The following is a 17,406-nucleotide window of genomic DNA, read 5'->3' on the forward strand; positions in this document are numbered from 1 at the left end:
CACTAAAACTGTATGATAGATGAATTTTGTTTAAATGTCACTGACTTATTAGCAGCAGGACTGCTTTGACTGAAGGGCTGGAGCTGCATCAGCTGCTGGGTTTGACCTGCACTAAACAACAAGTCCTTGTTTGTGGAGTTGGTGCTTTATCATTGCCGTCATCTGACAAATAAAAAAAAACTGCTTTTAATACTCTTAACAGTCCACACCAATTTTGAAGACAAATTTTTAACCCTAACAGCCAGATGGAGTAAGTTGAACTATGATTTTGCCCACTTTTCGCTAAGCTAACCTCATATTTTGTCTGTCTACATCAAAGCAAAGTTGCACCAAAAACCTCCAGCTGTGGTTTGTCAGCGATATCAGGAGAATCACAGCTTTGCTTGTCTTATGGTGCAAAGACACAAAACACCAAGTGATGTTTTTGAGCTGTGTAATTAAATATAAAATCTATGCAATTCTTTGCATTACAGTAAATAAGCACATCTCCCAATCAGAAATGGGAGGCCTGCTCACTGACACAAATTCAGGACAGCAGGAGCGAAACTTCTCTTCTACATAAAGGAGACAGCACGGAGAAAAGTGAGGAAAATCATACACAAGCCCCTTCCGAGCTTAATGGTGTTCACTGGTTACCTAGCAACCCTCTCCAACCATGAAACAAAGATGGCAACAGCCCTGAAGCTAAAGCTGAGGCTTCAGAATGCTAATGGCCGTGTCGCAACCCGATCCGTACCGGAAACCCGATCGGTACCCCGCATGCGCAAATCTTACGTCACTTCCTCTCTTTGCCAACATTGCGACATTCAATATATTTGAATGACACGGTTAGCGCCCAGTTAGCTCTTAGCATTTCTCAACAGCTCTGCCTCCTTTTCGACTACCGGGACATTTAAACAATGGATAATCCGTATCCGCAACAAATTTTTGCTTTTCTCCTTTACAGAGAGCGTTCCCCGATTGAACAACAGCGCCGTAAAATAAGAAGAATTGATTGATTGGTAATTTATTTCAACATGTGAACAATATACAAGTACATTTAGAAAAGAAAATAAGAAAGAAAAAAAATACTGTACAAATTACATACAAAAAAAATTATTAATTTACATGTTGAAAGGGAGTGGGAAGAAGTAAACACTTATTTAATCCCACCCCTTTGCCATAAATTATCAGTTAATATTTAGTCAGCTTCCTTACTGATATAATTTGTAATAAAAACAGTGAACAGATTTCTGATATACTATAATATCACATCATGAGTTGTTTTGAGAATGGCGCCTAATGACAGAGTTAATAATACAGACTTTGTAATATGTCACGTGAAGATTCAGCAGCCAGATGAAGTGTTTACTGGCAATTGACAGTGATAGCGGACATCATCATCACTATTCCAACAATCTTCTCCACACAGACAAGCATAAACACACTCGACTATCACTAAATCAAATTTAACACACGTTTGTAATGACGCTAATTCAGTTTACAATAGGGTTCATTCGCTCAGTCAGCAGGTGGCAGTATCCTCGGACACTGGGGAGTAAGCTGCCATTAAACGAACAGAAGAAGAAGAAAACCCCTGCACATGCGCAGTAAGGATCAGGAGTCCCGATCTGTCACTATCTTTTAATTTTTTTGTTTTTGTCTACATTATATTAAATGTTTCATTATCGGAAACATTTTAAGAGATACGTATTATTCTTAACATCTTAACAGATACTCTGACCTGTAACTATCGTAAAATGCTTCGACCGGAAGTAGAGACCTTTCGCGCATGCGGGCTACCGATCGGGTTTCCGGTACGGATCGGGTAGTGACAAACCGCACTGTGGCTACATCCATCTTTTAGATATAGTTTCAGTGATAAACTATAGACTGTAACTATTGTTCTTATTCAAGGATTAGCAGCATGCTAATATTATTACACCTGCCACATGTTGTCCTAAAGGTCATTGTTTGGTTACCTGCGCTCAGCAGTTGGTAAAATAAACAATACCTGGGTCACAGAGAGAATCCAGCCTCAGCTTGGCTTGATTGCTGGTAGCAACATCCCACTGTGTGCCTATTTGATATTCATGGTTGTGGAACTGTGGCTGATGTAAAAACAATCCCCACCGAGGAACAGGATTGAATGCAAAAACATAATAGAGAATCAGACTGGTAATTCACCAGCCACAGCAGTGGGCACAACACAAATCAAATTCTAATCTTGCCAGTTCACAAGCGTATGCCTATTTCCAGTGTGGTTTTCATTCTTGCATGTACCGCCTTCCTCGCGAGCCGAGATCACCACCAAGCTGAATATAATGACTCTGCCACCAGCATCTGCATTTCCATGAGAGCGAGCGAGAGAAAGATGCTCGACTTCAGTGAGTTTTCCTGTGGATGAGACGTGAATTCATGTGCTTCTGTCAATCAGATAAGCATGCATCTGCCTGAATAGAAAGCAGACTCCATCTTCCATTTGCCTGGAAGATGTGGTTTCAGGAATTTTTCTTTTAGAGAATGGTTGAATGGTTCACGACACATGGGAAAATTACACTCCTGACACGGCTTAATAATTATATTAATTAATTAAATAATTAGCTGGCTGGAGGAAAGAGCGCAGAGGCTTACAAAGGCATTAAATACACAGACATGTAGAAACATACAAAGATGCTGGGATTTCATTCATGTTGGCTTTATTTATGTGACAAGCAGGCAATACCCTACATCAGGTAAAAAAGAAGTCAGCAGAAGTCTGTAAAAGACCTCCGGCAGAACCAGGCTCAGGGATGGGACGCCATCTAATACAAGAGATTTCATGGTTCGGGGAAAGAGAGCAGAGAAAAGAGATTCTCCCCTCACAGGTAAGTAACAGTGAGGTGCTGCTAATCTAATGAACTATTTACTAAACATCAGCACTGTTGGGTGTAATAGCTCAAAAGTAACATGTTACTGTAATCAGTAATGCAGTTACATAATGCATTATTGTACTAAACAATGATCACATCAACTTCAGTAGGTAACAAAGGCCGTGATGAGCAGTCATGCTTGCAGCATCGTAGCCTCCATTTTTTTACTGTGCATGTTTGTACAGTAGAATCACTGCGGCAGTAGTTAAGCAGTGGCTTAACTATAGTTTACTCTACTTGGCAACAGATGACCAGAGTCAATAATTAGCCCCAGAGACCCTGAGGGCTTGAAGTTTATTACCTTGTATGGAAGGTGTTATAGAAAAGAGAAGTTCTACGTCTGTTTATAGCCATTAAAGATGTACAAGATGTACCATTAACTGTGACTAATGTCTGGAACCTATTTTAATCTGGGGCAGCGTGTACCCCACTGCCCTATAAGTGTTCTCAACATGTATTTTTGTCAGAAGACATAGGCTGATGTTTTCTCCTGGGTGTTAGTAAACTCATCGTTTGATTGCACTTTTCTGGGGCCTCCGTGGTTTGTCTCACTGCTCTGCATTGATCGATTTCGCAACAGTCTCTTTGGATGGTTTTCAACTTTGCATTTGAAAAACTTATTTTAAAACTGGAACTGTAGCCTCAGGTTTGTATCGCTAACTGGTAACTTTGTGAAAATGCGATTCGTGTCATGTTACAGAATGTAATGGGTCACTTTTTCTGGTGTCTAATTAAGTAACGTACTGCATTACTTTAAAAAAATTAATGAGTAATATATAATATATTACTATTGTTGAGTTGTGACTCCAACACAAATCATCTGTTTGCACGTCTAGGAGCATTCAGGTGTGCTTTAACACAAAGCCACAATCCTCCCAGGAGCCGACATCTGAGCAAACAACCCAGACTCTACAGGCCTCAGTTAGCATGTTGAATGTTACAGTGCATGACAGCACAAAAGCCTGAACAAGCATGGCCTGTTTGGAAAGGTTGCCAGGAAATTGGGTCATGCAACAGGACAATGAGCCGACACAGACCGGCAAATCTACAAAAAAGGAAAGAATTGAGGTGCTGCAACAGTCAAAGTCCAAACCACAACCCAACTGACATGCAGTGGAGAGAATAATGGGCAACAACTCCTCCACAACAATGTGAGAGGCTGATAAAGTCGTGCAGAAAAAGTTATTACTGGTTTTACAAACTGCTGAAGTGCAGACACACCTGAACGTGTCTGCCTGCTCTCAGAGGTTCACATGACTGTTCTTGCCTTTGCAGTAAAAAGAAAAATAGCCACTCACATTTCTTTTAAGTTGTTTCCATGTGACAACAGAGATGATACTGCATTGAATTAAGGTGTCATGCCTTGTCTAATAGCCCTGCATGAAAGAGGGCTTTAATTACTGCATATTTAAACAGAATTTAATCTTTTCTCCTTTGTTTGATTGCATCTATCATGTCTTTTAAGCAGAAAGCACAAAACATGAGACTGAGAGCAATGCACGAATTCATTATTGTAAAAATAAAAAAATAAAAAAACATCGCGCCCTACAAAGGCGTGACATGCAGAGTGGAGATGTGAAGCATATCTAATGCAGCTGATGCATGAGAGCACACGCACTAGACATGCAATGAGACGTGCAGACACACCTGAGACGGGCCCTCTGTCTGCCTGCTCTTAGAGGTGAAGATATTCCTGAGTGTTTTCCTCACGGACTGCAGAGAACCTTTTTCTGAGGGAGGAGTGAAGAAGGAGACTCAGTGGGTAAAAGGTCAATAAATTATACAAATGCAGCCTTGGAGAAAATAACTCAAGAGTAAATGGAGACTTTTAGAGACTGCAGGGAAAAAAAACCTCGTTGTTGCCTGGAAACCATTTCACTGGGACATTGTCTGTCTCTTGTTATGTTTGATGGGCTACTGAGCAGTTTGCTGTGCCACAATAGGCACAGACACCATCTGGATACTTGGAGTGAACAAGCTGCCAAACCTTCGCTCACTGCTGTTAGGGTTGCAAAGTTATTAATTCCAAACATTTGACATCTGTTGAGGGCGGCGATGAACATGTTGAAGTCAATTTGGTAACCTAACAAAAAGAGTAGACAGGTTTAACTCTAACCTTTAAAAAGCTAGAAGAACATATTTATTGCTGCAGGGCATGATTGACTTTAGTGGGGAGTCTTCTGGTTTATCACCATCGGGAGTCTCACCAACATGTGATGGAGAAAATAAATATGTTACAGGTAAAGCTAGGCTTGAGTTATTTAATGATCAAACACAGCCATCAAGCCTTTCTTGTGAACTTAACAAATGTGCATTCAGGGTTTTGCAAGCTGCAAAAAATATATTTAACACATTTTAAGTTGCGTTTCAATGCATAAAGTATATTTTTATGTATCAAATTACTGGAAACAAGAGGAATAATGCACACTAAGCAAACACAGACTCTTTGCAAAGATGATACTGTTGTGCTGAAGTGCAGTCACCTCCTAAAGGACTTCGAGCCTGTGCATTTCTTCTCACGTGAGTCATCTGCAAAATGGTTTAGAATATATATGCATTGCATTTTCCCTATCTTGAATTCATCTTCTTTACCGCTTCTCTTCTCTCAGCCACTAAAAATAAAAAAGTCAATCGTGTTAGATTTAGCTCCCTCACATAGAGCGGATTTAATCAACCATGTGAGCGATAAAATTAAACAATACTAACTGCTGTTAAATGAGCGAAACTTTGCATTATTTGTTCACTTACACACTCAGCTCTTAAAGTGGACTTTTTATGCTTTTTTGTAATTGTTTGGCATATATGCTGGTTTTCTTCCTACTTATCAGACAGGACTTTTTCTGTTAGGACTGATAGGTTCTCCTCTAACACTGCTGCCCTAACCTGCGGGGTTCCACAGGGTTCAGTTTTGGGTCCATTATTATTTTCTTTTTATATGCTTCCTTTAGCTGCATTATTCAGTCTTTTAGTGACCTGTCTTATCATTTCTATGCCGATGACATTCAGCTGTATATGTCCTTTAAGCCTCATCAGCTGGATAGGCTGTCCACCCTAGTCCAGGCTTTAACTCAAATCTCTGATTGGCTTTCTAACAATTACCTTGTTTTAAACATGAACAAGACAGAGACCATGATCGTAGCTCCTCCTGATCTATATTCTAAAATCAGTCAGGTTCTTGCCCCTTTCTGTTCTTCTGCTAAGCCAAATATTCGAAATCTTGGAGTAATATTTGACTCTTCTTTGGGCCTTGACTCACACGTAAAATCTGTCTCGTTCCTGTTTCTTTCATTTAAGGAATATTTCTAAACTGAGACATATGGTCTCCTTAGCTGAACTGGAAAAACTTGTCCATGCATTTGTGTCATCGCGTTTAGATTATTGTAATTCCCTGTTTACCAGCTTGGATAAATCATCTCTTTCTCGCCTCCAAGCTATACAAAATGCAGCAGCTAGACTACTAACTCGCTCTAGCAAGCAAGCTCACATCACTCTTATTTTATGTTGTTTACATTGGCTCCCAATAGATTTTAGAATTCGTTTTAAAATTATTGTTTTAACGTACAGAGCACTAAATGGCCAAGCCCCAGATTATTTATCCAAGCTTCTCACAAAATACACTACTGCTCGCCGTCTCCGCTCAAAGACTCAGAGTTCGTTGGTTGCTCCCAGAACATGTCTGAAGACGAAAGGGGGCGGAGCCTTTCAGTCTGTGGCACCAAGGCTGTGGAACAGTCAACCTCTACAACTACGTTTGGTTGACTCTGTGGAATCCTTTAAAAAACAGTTAAAAACTTTACTGTTTAAACAAGCTTTCTGTTGACCAATGCTTTTTACATTTTTATATTTTACATATTACATTAAAACTCTATATTGTGTATATTGTGCATTTTGCTATTTATCGTACTGTTTATTTTAATCTCTCTGTGTGCAGCGCTTTGTGACTACCTGTCTATGAAAAGCGCTTAATAAATAAACTTTACTTACTTACTTACATATATACATACACACAGTAAAAATTATGGATGCTCATATTAAACATGGTCAGTTCAAACAATGAGGTCATTATTTGTAAGTAATCCATATGACCTGAAAACTTCAGACTGTGTTAAACACGGTTTTTCCTACTTTTGCCTCGATCATGTCAGTGAGAGACTGTGTGGCAGACTGGAGGAGAGATCAAAGCCAGCCTGTTTTCTCACTGGGACTGTGTTTGATGGCATCCTTAACGACGTCCATTACTCTGCATGTGTCCTCTCTGGGTACTCCAGCTTCCTCCCACAGTCCAAAGACATAAGTGGGGCTATGTGGTTATTAGATTGTAAATTAACCGTAAACCGTAAATTAATTGTCTGTCTCTCTGTGATAGCTGTATCCCACTTCTCACCCTGGACAGGTGGGACAGGAAAAAACCCGCTGTGACACTAAACGGGATAACCAGAAGAAAAAATATGGATCTGTTTTATGTCCAACAGGGATATCTCTAATATATCCCACCTGTCTGCTGCATGAAGTGGGGGAACTGAAGGGATGCAAATATCCCAGCAGAAAATTATTATTTCAAACTGTAAAACATACAAAACACCTTTATTATAGTTTAAAAATAAAGAAGGGAAGCTGAGCATAACAGCTCCAGTTTAAAGATAGACAAAAGGCTCAAAAAGCACCATTAAAAGCTGAAATCTGTTTAACAAATGATGTAAACTCTTATTTTTAAACCAACAAATCTAAAAGCAACACATATTTTGGCTTCATGTATTAACAGTTGTGTTGAACTACTCACTCCGTCAGCAGCTCCACGACTAAAAGCTGCACCGCCTTGTTATTACTTTCATTTTTAATGATTTCAATTTGAAGTAAATATTATTTATAACAATTTCTCCAGTCATCTATTATTATTATAGATGTTTTTCATTTCATCTTACATTTAGCTCGACGGTGTTTGTTGCTTCACCTCTTTGTTTTCTGAATAAATCCTCCCAAGTGGGATAATTAAACTTTGGAGCTACCATTTTGAACTGTGTGTTAAACGGAAGTTCTTACTTCAGATTTCCCAAAATTGCAGCTTTTGTTCTGTCTATGATCAGTGCAAAGACCAGCTCCAGTCCTAATTCAGGCTAGAAAGAGTCTCACAGTCATATTCAAATGATACCATATATGCCCCATAGCTGCATAAAAGGCTAAAATTGTTATCTTTTTACAAAAAACAGCTGAACATGGGAGGTTTTTGGACCAATTTTGTGTTCTCCATTCTTTAAGCACCGGTTTGAGCACCGTTTAAGCACCGGCACCGTTTCAAAAGTACCGGTTTGGCACCGGTATCGGATAAAACCTAAACGATACCCATCCCTAGTTATAAGAGTCAGAAGCTCAGTCTCAGCGTGATGTCTTTAACTTGTTTAAACTGCTGTATTGCTAAAAACGGCTCAGAGGGCCGCTCCTCCTGACCCCTGTGTGTTTGGATTAGCATTAATGCTGCCACTGCTGTTTACACGTTGTGTAACATCACATTGTTCCTTATGATTTGATTCATTCTGATGGGTCCCCCTTTTCATACTTCACGAGCACCAATAAGACGTGTTTGTGTCCTCTGGGCAGGAATCTGCTTAGCAGATATGAGAACCTGGTGAGCCTCATACACCATCTGGGATGTGACTAAATGCTTAGTCATATCAGAGGAGATTTTTTTTTTCAAGGAGAAGAAGGGGAGAATAAATCCCATTACATCATCCTAGTGAGCAAAACTTGTCTGAAAGAATCAATATTACTGTGACAGGAGCCATAAGGCTTTCATTCCCCAGCCTCGCCTCCACGCCGCACAACTCCACGGGTGTAACCGAGCTAAGGAAGAGAGATCAGAAATTGTAATTGTCCTCTGCAATCTGAGTTCTGTCTACATAAACTTGACCTTTAACCCTGTGCTGAACTTGAACAGGAACTTGGGCAACAGCGAAAGCATCACCCTCCGAATACACGATGTGTTCAAATGTTTGGATGTGTGCTGCTTTGCTTTACCCAGACCACCATTACAAATAAGAATAACATTATTAAAATAATAACAGGAAAAAAATTTTAATATTCGGCGTACGGTAATATATTCCTCCTCTGAAGCAGCTGTAAGGGTGAGAAATTTATACACAGTCATGTTTAGAGATGATGTATGACTACTACACCTCTGCCAATATTAAATATTTATGTTTTCTCATAAATATGTAATCCTCTCAACTCACCAGGAGCAGGAGCAGTGTGGTTCGAGGAAGGCTCCTGGGGCTTCTGAGGAGGCAGGGGGCCATTCCTCTCCTCCTGGACTGGACTACCCTGCAGACGACGGCCACGTGTTATTAAGGAAATTAGCATTAATAAAGAACCTGCAGACCAAGTGGTAAAGGTTAAACTAGGATTTAATGCAAGGGACAAGCAGCAATATTTTAAAGGTACTTTTTGTAAGTGCAAAATGTAATTAATAAGAACGTCATTCCACACCACCAGGGGGCAGTGTTTTACCTCTGGATGCTCTGAAATATTTTCCGATGTTGGTCTTTTAACTCTTTATATTCTTTTAGACCTAAACAAATGACCTCAAAATTACTAAGGCTATCCCTCAAAACATTCTATGTACAGCATATAATCTTTTTCAAAACCCTGACTATAGATCCCCTGACCTCCCTGAACTCTTGGTAAATGGGCATAACATTACAGCTAACAGTCTAAAAAACTCCTAAATTCGGGAATTATTTACTAATGTTTTTTTCCCTTATAGATCCAATCCAAATTCCATCTCACATCTGTTCTCCGGTGATCAAAAGAAAGAGATCAGAAAAAAATTACCTAAAACTTCCCATTCCTCCCAAAGCTAAGGAGGTCCACTACAAAATACTCTCTGGTATTTACCCTTCCAGAGAATTTCTCAGACGTCGCTTTGCTATTGATAATAATTCTTGCTCTTTTTGTGATGGGGATATTGAATCAACAGAACATTTATTTTATGATTGTATATTCTGTAAAGCCCTGTGGAACGATGTGCACTACTGGCTCTTTCCAAAGATTCCAAACTTACTTGAATTTTCTAAAAATGATCTTATTTTTGGTTCTCTAAGAAAAGAAAAGAAGCTTGAAAATGTTTTAAATGTAAAAATTATTATGGGGAAATTCTTCATTCACAAATGTCGTTTTCTGAAAACAAAGCCGTCATTTTTTACTTTTCACAAAGAACTCTGCCTCTTCCTCTCATCTGTTAAATTTATGGACAAAAAACAAGCTCTGGTTCTGAATCATATGATTATTGAACTAGATCTGCTAGAAAACCCCTAAAGTATAATCTCTTTTTTTTCTTTGTTTGTTTGTTTTTGTTGTTGTTTTGTTGTTGTTTGTTTGCTTTGATTTTGTTTGGGGTTTGATTTTATTTATTTGCTGTTGTTTGTACTTCCTGTTCATTATCTATCTTCTATATGCTGGAATTCAGCCTGTTCTGATACTATTTCATGTTGGGAAAACAGAATCTTTGTAGAGATTGCCATAATTGTTGTACATTTCTGTGCAAATAATAATAAAAAAAAAACAAACAAAAAAAAACAAATGACCTCAAAAGGTCGTGCATCTTCCCCAAAAGCCATTGTACATAATGGAGTTTTTAATCACTCGCCTGATTAAAATAAAAGTTACATTTACTCTCTGCACCATCTTATGGAACTAAATTCACATTCAGTTGATATTTCTTCAGCACAGATGTTTGGGACATTAAGTCAAAGTCGTTGCTTTTTCACATTCTGCTGATAGCTTCAGTTAGATTTGGAAGGAAAACTGTGACACAGAGGAATTTGCATTAAATATATTTACGCTGAATATCATTGGCATAAATCTATGACTGGGGTCAATCTTTTACTTAAACGTTCAACAAATTAAAACTGAGGAAAGCAGCAATAGAGAGAAAACCCATACACAATAAATGAATAATCCCTATGAATATATTAAATGAAACGCCCACCTTCTCTCCCTCCTCCTCCTCTTCCTCCTCCTCCTCCTCTTCCTCATCTACGAAGGCGAAGGACTCCCAGCTGTGCTTCTGAGACTGGTTCTGCTCCTGTAGGCTGCGACCCTGAACTCACATCCAGACAAGCACATTAAAACAGAGCGGTGCTGTACCTGCGCCAAACTAAATCTAATCTAACTGCTTAACGTCGATGTTGTTTTAGCTCCTGCACCTGTTACCTCACCCGTTTGAACGGGTTAGCAAATCCAAGACACGGAGTTCTCCTTTTGGGCTTTTAAGGTGAATCATTACTGCACAGAAGGTCTTCCACTCACTACAAAATCAATATCTTTTACACAGTCAAGGTTCAGTCTCTATTTCCTATTTAATTTCTGTTTTAAGATATTTATCAACATGACAAATAATTTTAGGACTGCATAATAATGTTACACTAGTAAGCATTATTAATGTTTATAATTATGATTGTTAATAGCAGTGATAGCTTTACATAGTGTAACAGTAACAGAGGATAAACATGTCTGCATGAATGAAACACTCACTAATAGGGATGGGTACCGGTGGTTCTGACATAAACGGTAGTAACCAGACCGAAAAGCAGCGCACATTTTGGTGCTTTTTTTTCCTGAGCTGTGATACACTTTAGATTCTAGCCAATCATTTTACGTTTCCGAGGATAGTAGGCGGGCCCAGCTACGTACGTTCTTTTAGAGCAGAGCTACAGATTAAAAATGCCCAAAGCAAAGTGGTCAAAAGTCTGGCTGTACTTCACAGCAAAAGATGCAAACTCAGCAGCTGCAACAAGTGCTTTAAGCTGATACTGTGGACAAAGGAGGTAACACCTCAAATCTGATGAAACACCTGGCGACGCATAGCGTTTTTTTTAAAAGCCGAAAAATGCGCCATATTTGATAGCTTGCTGCGAGACCTCACACCGAGCACATCTACTGCGGGTGTGGTGCCTGTTATCGGACCCGGAGTTTGCAACATCCCCCAAAAACCCGAAGAGGAGAGTCCTGGCCCCTAGCCCTGCCAGTGTAGCAGAAATGATGAGGATGATGATGCAGCAGCAGCCGTTCTTCTCTGCGTGAGTAGCTTAATGTTGTTCGTGTGTAATTTACGTTGAGTAGGCTAACCACGTTATTACATTAATGCATGTAAGGTGAACTAGCAAACATCATCATAGCTACATGCGGCTGTCTTCTTGTTTGATGGCAGATACTCCCTTCACCCTGGCCAAAAAGGCTAAAATGACCAAAGAAAAAGTGGGAAACAGCTAAACATGAGAGGTTTTTGGACAAATTTGTGTTTTTTCCATTGTTTAAGCACTGCTTCCAGCCAAGAGTGATACCATATATGCCCCATAGCTGCAGAAAAGGCTAACATTGTTATCTTTTTACAAAAAAACAGCTGAACATGAGAGGTTTTTGGACCAATTTTGTGTTCTCCATTCTTTAAGCACCGATTTGAGCACCGTTTAAGTACCGGCACCGTTTCAAAAGTACCGGTTTGGCACCGGTATCAGATAAAACCTAAACGATACCCATCCCTACTCAATAATGCTGAATAATAATACATTAATAATAGTGTGATAATATAAAACATCATTATTAGTTCTTCAGTGTGAATCACTTGGCTTAGATTGGTAGACCACAGATTGGTACTATTGGTGATTTCATGGGAAAAATCTTCTCCAAACATGTTCATTTTTATATCAAGAAAAAAGAGCAGAGAGGTTTTTAACACCATCACATAATGTAAAAAACACAGCGATTACTAAAATGTTTCATAATTTCCATAATGTTTTCCAGTTTTAGATTTCACTCTGCTCAGTACCAGCTGACTTTTCAGTGCCCCAAATCAATAACAATTGTAAACACTTGTTATTTTAATGTCTGGCTTCAGGCTCTGCATGAATACACATGTAAAAAGAGCTTCAGCTGAACTCGAGAGGCGCTCGAGCAGCTAATTCACTGACAGGGTCATGCTGTAAACTCAACATTATGTAATTTCGGTAAAACGTTAATGGAATTATTGCATTAACAACCATGTTTGTACACTAGTTATACATCATACATCTGCTTTAGGGAGCAAACCCAGTAAACCCACAGGATGTTAGCTCCTGTGTTTATACATGAAATCGTGCTTGTACACAGCAGCGCTCCACAAGGTATTTATAACAATCATTTACATGTTCTGCATCGTTTAAATGCATCATTGTTATTCAGCTTGAAGTAAAACTGAGAAAACTTTACTTGTGTTTCTCTTCAAAACTATGGAAAGTAGCAAAAACCCGCCCAGTGGGCAGTTTTAGCAGGTCTGTACGGCTTGTTTGAAATTCTTCATTGTGGATTTAGTGGTAAGGTGAACAATTTATGTCATATTTGGTGGTTGTTAAGTTGGTGTTTGCCCTGTGACTGTCCTCACCTGCATCAGGAGCCTTCTTTCTGGTGACAACCACCAATCACAGAGAGCCAGAAGCTCCACCCTGTCAATGCTGCCCAATAAGATCATAGAATCTGGAAGCACAGAAACAGATGTTAATTTTATTAATATCATGATGCCTTATGATTCCTATAAAATCCATTAAAAATGCTAAGTACTCTTATATTTAATGTGATAGCAGCAACTCTTTGTGTTCTTTCAATTACCAAACAAATTTCTGTGAGACACTTTGATGGCCAGTGTTGGGGAGTAACGGAATACATGTACCGCCGTTACGTATTTAAAATACAAAATATGAGTAACTGTATTCCGTTACAGTTACCGTTTAAAAAGGTGGTATTTAGAATACAGTTACTTTGTTGAAATAAATGGATTACACGGCGGTACTTCCCTGTTTCATATTGTGGCGGGTCAGGACTGTTTGGGTTTTGTTTGACAGCTACGTTCTGTTGTTCCAGGCGGCAGCGTTACGGTTGCCATGGTTACAGGGTGACGCTCTCTCTCTGCGTGTTTCCTGGGTGAGAGAGCGCCTGTTGTTGTTGTTGTGCTAAGCTAACAGGCAGAATGCTACAGGTATAGCTCTAAAGAACCCACCGTATTAGCCAGAGGTCCCTTTACTACGGTTCGGAGCCGCGGACCTTCAGTAACAGTAATAAATCACAGCAATAGTACATTCATGTAGTTGTAAACAGCATGATAATATATTAAGTAATCCAAAGTATTCAGAATACGTTACTCTCATTGAGTAACGTAACGGAATACGTTACAGAATACATTTTGGGGCATGTATTCTGTATTCTGTAATGGAATACATGTTAAAAGTAACCTTCCCAACACTGTTGATGGCTCATCCACTCATCCAATTCAATTCTATTTTATCTACATCAGGGGTCGGCAACCTGTGGCCAGAGCCCAACATTAAACTGCGGCTCCGCGTGGCTTGGGAAAATAAATTATAACTATTTAACAGAAGTGTGTTTTACTTGTGTTAGTTCTTTTTTTCAACTAAGCAGTTCTAAACTGGAAAATTTTTGCATTATCTTAAAATATTAAAATAAAATTATATTTTATTATTTTTTGTTGCTCAAAATAAGCGTCACACTCACGGAAGCTGGTACACCCTCCAAAATGCCGTGCATTTATTGAGACTTTCAACCCCAGGTAGGCCAAGTATGGAGAAATGTAAGAAAAGAAAAATATCTGAAGAAAATAGAACATTTGTTGATGCCGGGGCAGATTCATTTGCATTTACTTCTGACAAGAGTGAGAAGCCTACCAGCATGCCTGATTTGTGGTTTGTTGATCCACATACGTATGTGCGCAGCTATTCTCCACCGTGAGCTATGTTAAAAACAAACACCGCTCACGCCTCACAGACGACAGCTTACAGTCCTGCGTAAAGCTGAAAATGACTCGTACAGCCCTGATCTGCAGACGCTGTGTGCAGAGGTTCGGGACCATAAGTCCCATTGTAAACATATCACGGCAGACCCGACGATGTTTGCGTGAACACGCTTTTCAGCATCTCTTTATTGACCACTTTTCACACACAGTTGCTGCACGCATGCAGCTGGCTTTAGCTTGCAGCTCACAGCCTGACACGTACCAACAACAACAACACAACAGCAGAGAGAGCACGAGGCATGATTATGGATGCCGCTCAGGTGCATCCGCCTCCTCGCAGCAGCACCGCAGACCACGCTCCGCTACACACATTAACCAGGTAAAATAAATCTGTATGCAAATATTTTGCAAATATTTATTTTTCATTGTTTAGTAGCAAAGGGCTTTTTTCCAGTTTATTTTTTAAATTCAGGTCAAGGTTCGGCTACAGTCTCCGAAAGCCCAACGGCGACATAAGGATGACGGCTCACAACATTTTTTTATTTGATAAATGGATAATTTAAGTTTAGCTTTTTATTCATTTAAAAGAGACCTTCAACTCAGCATGTTTCTTTTTTGTTATAATTTTTTTAAGAGTTTAAAATGTTTGTGTGTAACAGGGTCATAAATCACATTGTTATAATTACACAAAATGTGTCCTAAACCCCCAAACCGTTCCTTTTATACCTGACTTTTAGGACCTCCAAGCCTGTAGTTATGTTCATTATCAGTTAGAGCCCCTCCTCATTCTTTTCTTCTTCTTCTTTGGTGCAATCCTATAAATACAGTGTACCCCTTTTGCCTCTCCCCTTTTCTACAATTCCCCTGTGGGAGAGGTTGGTGTCATTTCTTTCCCAACACTGTAAAACACACATATAATTCATATTTAGCCACCTGGATGTTTCTGATTGTGATTTGAGTTCAATTATTGTCATTATTAAGCCTGTTTTTTGTTAGATGTTATAAGTGTGTAGTATGTGTGTACCATAAATGCTAGCATGGATATATACTTCTTGCTAGCTTGGAAGTTGTGGTGGGTTGAGCTAACCCTCTTCCCCACTGTTTGTATTTGGTCGTAGGAGCTGGAGTGGGCAAATTATTTACTTGGAGGCCTTTCTTTCTTTTACCTTTTTTGATCAGGTATGTCGGATTTCATGTTGATGTTTTTGTTTTATCTTATGTCAAATATGTTACGTGTAAATGCATACTTTATGTTTAATGTAAAAATAAATGCCACGCTTTTCTACAATTCCCCTGTGGGAGAGGAGCTGGAGTGGGCAAATTATTTACTTGGAGGCCTCTCTTTCTTTTACCTTTGTTATCAGACACAACGCAGAATCACACCGGTTACCGGTGTCCATTACATGAATAAAATTTAATTTTCTCTGTAGCCCTTTATGGATTTCATACGCAACACACTATAGTTGTTTATACAAAGCATAAAGGTAAAAACAAACAATATATACAGGGTTATCTTCATTTTAGATGTCAAAAAGTATTTGCAGCTCCCAGTGTTTTCTTTTCTGTGGAAACTGGGTCCAAATGGCTCTATGGGTGTTAAAGGTTGCCGACCCCTGATCTCTATAATCCCCAATCGAAATAGCAAGGACTTCATCGGTCTGTTTACCTTTTGAGTCGACCAGGGGGATCGATTTGAGTGAAGTGGAGTCCAGCACGAGTTTGACTTCTCGGTATGTGGACTGAGACGACATAAACTTCACCGTCCTCACCATGATGTCCTCTACAAAGATGTTGTATTGGCTGTGAAACAGATACACAAAGATGGAACTGCTGCACAATTTTAGAAAGCACTGTACAAGAAAATTACCCTTCATCGTTACCAAGAGGCACAAATTACATGTTTCAGCTGCATGGCATCTCTGCATGCTGAGGTTTCCTCATCTGAAGGGGTAAACTGGAAACCTCTTTTTGTCACTTTCTTGCAAACATTTATTAATTATCCAGAAATGTAATTCTTAATGTTTTTATCCACCAACAATTACACCATTTATTTCCCTGCCAGCTGTTATGGAGGGCATCATATTAAATTTGTTGACATCGTTCCCACAACTGGCTTGTAAAAAGAAAACAGACCTCATGTGTCCGAAGCCAAGCTCCGGCAGGTACGGGAGCTTCTTGACTTGGATGATGGAGTCGTAGAGGGAGGGCTGCAGGCCCTGGGCCACCATGTTGGCCAGGATTACTGCCACCATCATGGGCAGGATGTGGGAGATCTGACCTGTCAGCTCGAAGCAGATAACCGCCGTGGACACTGTGTGAGTCACAGCCCCAGTCAACGCTGCTGCTCCTGCCAGAGAAACGGGATGGGATGATGAGGGTGGGGGAAGGGAGACGTGCCAAAGGAAAGACAGTACAAGATACAGTAGGAAGAGATGGATCACGGAGTAACAGGAAGGAGGAAGGGTAAAAGTATACTGATGGAAAGTAGAAAACGAGATATGCAGAAGTTAAAAGAGAAGGAAGACTGGAAAAGCAGAGCAGAATAGGATGGGAGCAGACAGGAACAGACTCAAAAGAAATAAAATCAAGAAGGAGGGTGATACTGTTTAAAAAAGAGCAAAGAGAAGGAGGGAGAAAAGGAAAATCAGTGGAAGGAAGAGAAAACCATACTGCACAAGAGTAGATTAATGAGAAGCAATGTACAGTGTTGGGGAGTAACGGAATACATGTACCGCCGTTACG

General features: G+C 39.6%; 1 protein-coding gene across 1 annotated transcript in view; it reads right to left on the minus strand.

Moving 5' to 3' along the window:
- Nucleotides 1–17,406, minus strand: part of LOC102797045 (chloride channel protein 1-like) — a 72,776-nt gene that overhangs the window by 19,320 nt on the left and 36,050 nt on the right. The window contains exons 15-20 of the mRNA XM_087834868.1: nucleotides 16,798–17,011; nucleotides 16,331–16,464; nucleotides 13,303–13,394; nucleotides 10,873–10,983; nucleotides 9,119–9,206; nucleotides 4,539–4,621 (exon numbers count right to left, since the gene is read on the minus strand). Coding sequence (XP_087690994.1) covers nucleotides 4,539–4,621; nucleotides 9,119–9,206; nucleotides 10,873–10,983; nucleotides 13,303–13,394; nucleotides 16,331–16,464; nucleotides 16,798–17,011 — 722 coding nt within the window. The remainder of the gene's footprint in view (nucleotides 1–4,538; nucleotides 4,622–9,118; nucleotides 9,207–10,872; nucleotides 10,984–13,302; nucleotides 13,395–16,330; nucleotides 16,465–16,797; nucleotides 17,012–17,406) is intronic.

This window comes from Neolamprologus brichardi, chromosome 22 (genome assembly GCF_056152115.1).
Source record: "Neolamprologus brichardi isolate AB-2024 chromosome 22, ASM5615211v1, whole genome shotgun sequence".
Lineage (NCBI taxonomy): Eukaryota > Metazoa > Chordata > Actinopteri > Cichliformes > Cichlidae > Neolamprologus > Neolamprologus brichardi.